The sequence below is a fragment of the Bison bison genome, unplaced genomic scaffold (assembly GCF_000754665.1).
Source record: "Bison bison bison isolate TAMUID 2011002044 unplaced genomic scaffold, Bison_UMD1.0 scf7180017864063, whole genome shotgun sequence".
Taxonomy (NCBI): Eukaryota; Metazoa; Chordata; class Mammalia; order Artiodactyla; family Bovidae; genus Bison; species Bison bison.
Genome location: NW_011494635.1, coordinates 9,739,078 through 9,745,077, shown reverse-complemented (window position 1 = coordinate 9,745,077; position 6,000 = coordinate 9,739,078). Strand labels below are relative to the sequence as shown.

General features: G+C 37.0%; 1 protein-coding gene across 2 annotated transcripts in view; it reads right to left on the bottom strand.

The window, feature by feature from the left end:
* Positions 1 to 3,411: 3,411 nt before the first annotated feature.
* Positions 3,412 to 6,000, bottom strand: part of MCM8 (minichromosome maintenance complex component 8) — a 47,145-nt gene continuing 44,556 nt past the window's right edge. For both annotated transcript variants that reach the window (XM_010836450.1, XM_010836451.1), the window contains exons 18-19: positions 5,401 to 5,590; positions 3,412 to 4,699 (exon numbers count right to left, since the gene is read on the bottom strand). In XM_010836450.1, coding sequence (XP_010834752.1) covers positions 4,607 to 4,699; positions 5,401 to 5,590 — 283 coding nt within the window. In that variant the 3' untranslated portion in view covers positions 3,412 to 4,606. The remainder of the gene's footprint in view (positions 4,700 to 5,400; positions 5,591 to 6,000) is intronic.

Here is a 6,000-nt window from a genome sequence, read left to right as displayed (position 1 = left end):
ACCGGATGCCATGATCTTGGTTTTTTGAATGTTGAGCTTTAAGCCAACTTTTTCACTGTCGTCTTTGAGTTTCATCAAGAGGCTCTTTAATTCTTCACTTTCTTCCATAAGGGTGGTGTCCTCTGCACAGCTGAGGTTGATATTTCTCCCAGCAATCTTGATTCCAGCTTGTGTTTCATCCAAGTATATATTATAGAAACATATAGTGTATGTAAGATTTATATAGTCTGAAGAGAACTCTTTCCAGTACTCTTGCCTGGAAGACCCCATGGACAGAGGAGCCTGGTAGGCTGCAGTCCATGGGGTCGCTAAGAGTTGGACACGACTGAGCGACTTCACTTTCACTTTTCACTTTCATGCATTGGAAAAGGAAATGGCAACCCACTCCAGTGTTCTTGCCTGGAGAATCCCAGGGACGGGGGAGCCTGGTGGGCTGCCGTCTGTTGGGTCACACAGAGTTGGACACGACTGAAGTGACTTAGCAGCAGCATAGTGTATGTGTGTACTATGTATGTAATATATTTCCTCTTCCCTCTCATATCTATCACTTTATTTCATTGATGTTATCTGTGCTAACTTTTGTAAAATGTGCTTTTATACTATTAATACCTTTTAACCCTCTATCCTACACATACATATTTACATCACTATCTACCTTCCTTTCTTAAAGTCAGAACTTAATAATTGCTTTTTTTGTTTGTTTTAAATTTCCATTCATTTAATCTATTGTAAGTTGTATTTTAAAGGATTCTCCAAGAATGGTTCACACTTTAAATTCTTAGTTAGGAAGTATCAGTTGGCTTTAGTTAGGAAGTTTTTTGAGGGGCAAATAACATCAGTGGTGGCTGACTTTGTGGCCCCATAGACTGTAGCCCACCAGGCTCCTCTGCCTATGCAATTTTCCAGGCAAGAATACTGGAGTGGGGTGCCATTTCCTACTTCAGGGGATCTTCCCAACCCAGAGATCAAACCCAAGTGTCTTGTGTCTCCTGCATTGGCAGGTGGATTATCATTAGCATTTATACATGAATGATAATTGTCTGGCAACCCAGTACCACTTGAACTCTCAACATATAGGAAAAAGGCTGGCTTTACTGGTGCTGCCTTCTCACCTAGAACCCAGAAAACTCCTCAGCATTCTAGGTAAGGGGCATATAACCTAGGCTTCTTCAGTCAGGCATTTCTGGATGAGATTTGTTTTTTGGGGTTTGGCCATTTAAGGAGGCCCCATGAAGAATCCTTTCTTGCTGTTTTGGTGTGAGTGGGGACATTCTTCCAACTTTCTGCAGAGGCAGTCGGTTCCTTTTGTTCCTGGTACAGAAGTGGCATCCATGGGACATGAAGGCAACAGCACCTTCCTCTCGTGCCTTGTGTGGCAGTGGAGTGGTAGGCTTCAGTAGCTGTGGCACCCTGGCTCTAGAGCAGTTTCAATAATTGTGGCACTTGGACTTACCTGTCCTGCAGCATGTGGGATCTTCCCAGATCAGGGATTGAACCCACGTCTCTTACATTGGCAGGTGGATTCTTTACCACTGAGTGGTCAGGGAAACCCTTTTTCTACATTCTTAAGTCAAGTTGCTTAAGCACTCTGGTTATATAACACTCTGTATCCTCATTTATAAATGGTATAATCACCCACTTTATATTCACTGGAAGGACTAAGGCTGAAACTGAATCTCCAATACTCTGGCCACCTGATGTGAAGAACTCACTCACTGGAAAAGACCGTGATGCTGGGAAAGATTGAAGGCAGGAGAAGGAGACAACAGAAGATGAGATGGTTGGATGGCATCACTGACTCAATGGACATGAGTTTGAGCAAGCTCTGGGAGTCGGTGATAGACAGGGAAACCTGGCGTGATGCAGTCCATGGGGTTGCAGAGTCAGGCACAAATGAGCGACTGAACTGAACTGAACCCACTTTATGTGTGTTTACCTCATAGGGGTATGTAGTCAAAATGTTTTACATGCTAGGGCCATAGTGGTGAATAAAACAGTCTTTGTCCTTGTGAAGCTGGATAAAAGATGATTAATTGAGCCAGAATATGGAACTGGAAGTAATGAAAAGTAATCAGGTTTCAGATGTTCTAAAGATAGTGCTAAGAGGATTTGTTGATGGACTGATTAGGGGATAAGAGAAAATTAAGATAACTCCAACATTTTTGGCAGTAGAAACCAGCAGGATAGTTACTAAACACTATAAGAAACTTCAGAACACCATGGCAAAAGGGAAGATACAAATAGCTTGTCAAGAGGAAATAAAGGTCACATGCCAAAAATATAAATGGCTTTGGAATTCCAAACAGCAACACTGAAAAGTAAAAGCAGTAGAGCAATATCTAAAATTCTGAGTGAAGATAATTTCCAAACTAAAATTCTATGTCAGTCCAGGAATAAGGGTAGAATGTATCTCATAAACTCTTCCTCAGGAAGCTACTAGAAAATGGATTCCACCAAAATGAGGGAGTAAAATGAGAAAGAGGAGCCAGAAAATGGGAGAGAAAATGAGAAGTCTCAGATGGATGTGTAGTTCAGATTGGAAAGGGCCAGAGAATTCCAGGAGAGGTCTCCAGTTAAAATAGGTTTTTTGGCTTATCTGACTTGTATTGGAGCCTTGGGTTCAAATTAGTGGTCGGTACATAGAAAGCTTAGTTGAAAAACAAAATTATTAATTTTAAGGGGAAAAAAGTATACAAGGAAGGAGATGAATAATATTCAATAGACACAGTGACATTAAGACTATGTTCAGTTCAGTCGTTCAGTTGTGTCAAACTCTTTGCGACCCCATGGACTGCAGCACGCCAGGCCTCCCTGTCCATCACCAACTCCTGGAGCTTGCTCAAACTCATGTCCATCGAGTCGGTGATGCTATCTAACCATCTCATCCTCTGTTGTCCCCTTCTCCTCCTGCTTTCAATCTTTCCCAGCATCAAGGTCTTTTCCAATGAGTCAGTTCTTCGCATCAAGTGGCCAAAGTATGGGAGCTTCAGCTTCAGCATCAGTCCCTCCAATGAATATTCAGGACTGATTTCCAAAATCACCAGTTTAATCTTCTTGTAGTCCAGGGATTCTCAAGAGTCTTCTCCAACACCACAATTCAAAAGCATCAATTCTTCAGTACTCAGCTTTCTTTATAGTCCAACTCTCACATCCATATATGACTACAGGAAAAACCATAGCTTTGACTAGATGGACCTTTGTTGGCAAAGTAATGTCAATGCTTTTTAATATGCTGTCTAGGTTGGTCACAGCTTTTCTTTCAAGGAGCAAGCACCTTTTAATTTCATGGCTGCAGTCACCATCTGCAGTGATCTTGGAGCCCAAGAAAATAAAGTCTGTCACTGTTTCCATTGTTTCCCCATCTATTTGCCATGAAGTGACAGGACCAGATGCCATGATCTTAGTTTTTTGAATGTTGAGTTTTAAGCCAGCCTTTTCACTAGATTTAACTAAAAATTATGATATATAACTAAACTGGAAAGAAATGGGGAAGTGTATATGTATGTATATATATAGAAGGGTTTAAAAGAACTACACTCTTATATTCTGAGGTAGGTAAAAAGTATAATTTTTGAAACTGAAAATTCAAGAATGAGCATTACTATAGATAGCAAGAATTTACTGTATAGCATAGGGAACTATATTCAGTATGTTATAATACACTATAATGGAAAATAGAAAAAATAATATAATATACACATATATATGCATAACCAAATCATTTTGCTGTACACCTGGAACTAACACAGTATTATAAATCAAGTATACTTTAAGAAAAAAAAAGAATTAGCATTAGGAGCATGTCCTTTAGAAAAATGGAGGTAAATGGGAGAACAATTGAGACTGAACAGAAAATTGGGGCATGTGGAAGAGTGGAACAGAGGCTGCTATAGTCTTGCACAGCTATTTAAATCTTTTTCATTAGCTATGATGTTAAGCTTAATATGTCAATATATGGGTGGACACTAGACTTTAGGTGAGCAGGAAACAGTATATACAGAAGTCTAATTACACATGAAGCTTATATCATGTTATAAATCAAAGTCAGTAAATAAAGCTAAGGGAATTCCCTGGCAGTCCAAATAGTTAGGACTCCATGCTTTCACTGCCAAGGGTCCAGGTTCAATCCCTGGTCAGTGAACTAAGATCCTGTGAGCTGCACGACACAGCTAATAAAAAAGAATAAAGAAAAAAAATTAAAAATTTAAAAAGTCAATATAAAATATTTCCAAAATTTTGGGGAATTGAAAGTTGGCATCAATTTATTTCTATAAGATGCTCAATTTTGTGTGTCAGAACTATTTAAATATTTAAATGTAACCCTGTGACTGTTTACCCAGATGGACATTTGATATGCACAACCCTGAAATATTTATAAGAAAAAGATCAAAAACAAAACTATAAATAACTTCTAATTACATCATTTAGATAAAATTTAAAATATTTTTAGTCTTCTGGAGAAGTAAAAAATTAACACATGATTTTATCACTTCTTAAATTAGTTCAACTCTCTTTTCCTATTACATTTGGGATGTCATTTTCAGAGAACAGTTTTTTTTGCATATTCTTCACAACAAACCCAGGACAGCCTGGCTTGGTAGTCCTTTTACATAGTTTGAAGTTGGTAAACCTTTGGGCCTTTTTTCAAGAGATAACCTTGGTCATTTAGTGATCCAATAAAATTTTCAAAATCAGCAACCTAGTAGAAAATAATAAAAGAGCCTGTTAAATAATATGCAAAAAATATGATTTTTAAAATTAATCTCTCAAACAGTAATATACAGTTGTCAAGTTTTTGGGGCAAATTAAAATCATTTGTACTTCTTACAGAGAAAGCTGCCTACATATGAACCTTGGATTCTATAACACCTAGCTAATCAAAAATAACTCCAGTATGCATAGAATCTTTTATATTTGTTTTAGCTTAGCTTCAAAATAAAAATTAGACTAACTTTTGAAATTGAATGAGCAATTTTCCATATAAACTGTTTTACATGTTTAAAGTGCTATTATACCCATTTTCACTAAGACTTTTAAGTAGTTAGATCAAGTGGAATCATGTCCATTTAACAAATGAGAAAACTGAGGTTCAAAGATGTGTAAAATGACTTGCCCAGAGACTGTCAGAATAACATGGAAACTTGCTATGATGTTTCTCCCATCAAGATGTTGAAAACTCTTTTGAAAAGAAGTTTGAATTTTAGATAAAAACTGTTTTTTTAAAGCTCTGAGCAACTAGTTTTATATCTTAAATAAAACAAGCGTTTGTTTTAAATACACCAAAACAGCCTATTCCATGATTTTAGTCTAAATCTTTTGACATTTAAAAGTTCTTCTATACTAATAAAGCCCTCCTGAAATTATTATAAAAAGATTTACTAATTATTTATTTTATCATACCTGAATGTTTAACTCTTTGGCAATCTGTTGAAGTTGATGAAACTGAAATAAATTATTGTAAGTTCTTTCAGCAATTTTGTTGAGAGCAGAAATAAATCTTTTTGCTGCTGACCTGTTGCTCATTCCAGAACCATGCTGGGATCGTTCAAAATCTAGGTTCCCAAATTCATCAGAGTAAGTTCCTAACATGCTTATGGAAGGAAAGAAAAACAGTTACCCAATGTGTTTCAGCTATAGACATTTTTGTCCAAGTTATAAAAAGAAAAATGTGGAAGTAGCCCTGAGGCTCGGGTAACAAAGATTTAAACATGTATTTACTGAGTGGTGATTGTGAATTAACTATGTATGGACTGATTGGGGATAAAAATATTTTGGACATAGCTACCACTTTTTAAGAAACTCCCTATATTTAGAAAGAGAAATACAAATGAATTTTTGCCTAAAAATACAAAGTTGACAGGCTACAATATAAATACTTGGAACATTCTCTTTGATTCATGAAAAAAAGAAATTCTAAACATACTAAATTTAGGTTTTCCTTGGTAAAGATGTCTTCCCAGCTCCTAGGGCAGCTCTGGGAATGAAGTAGAAAGGTTCTGC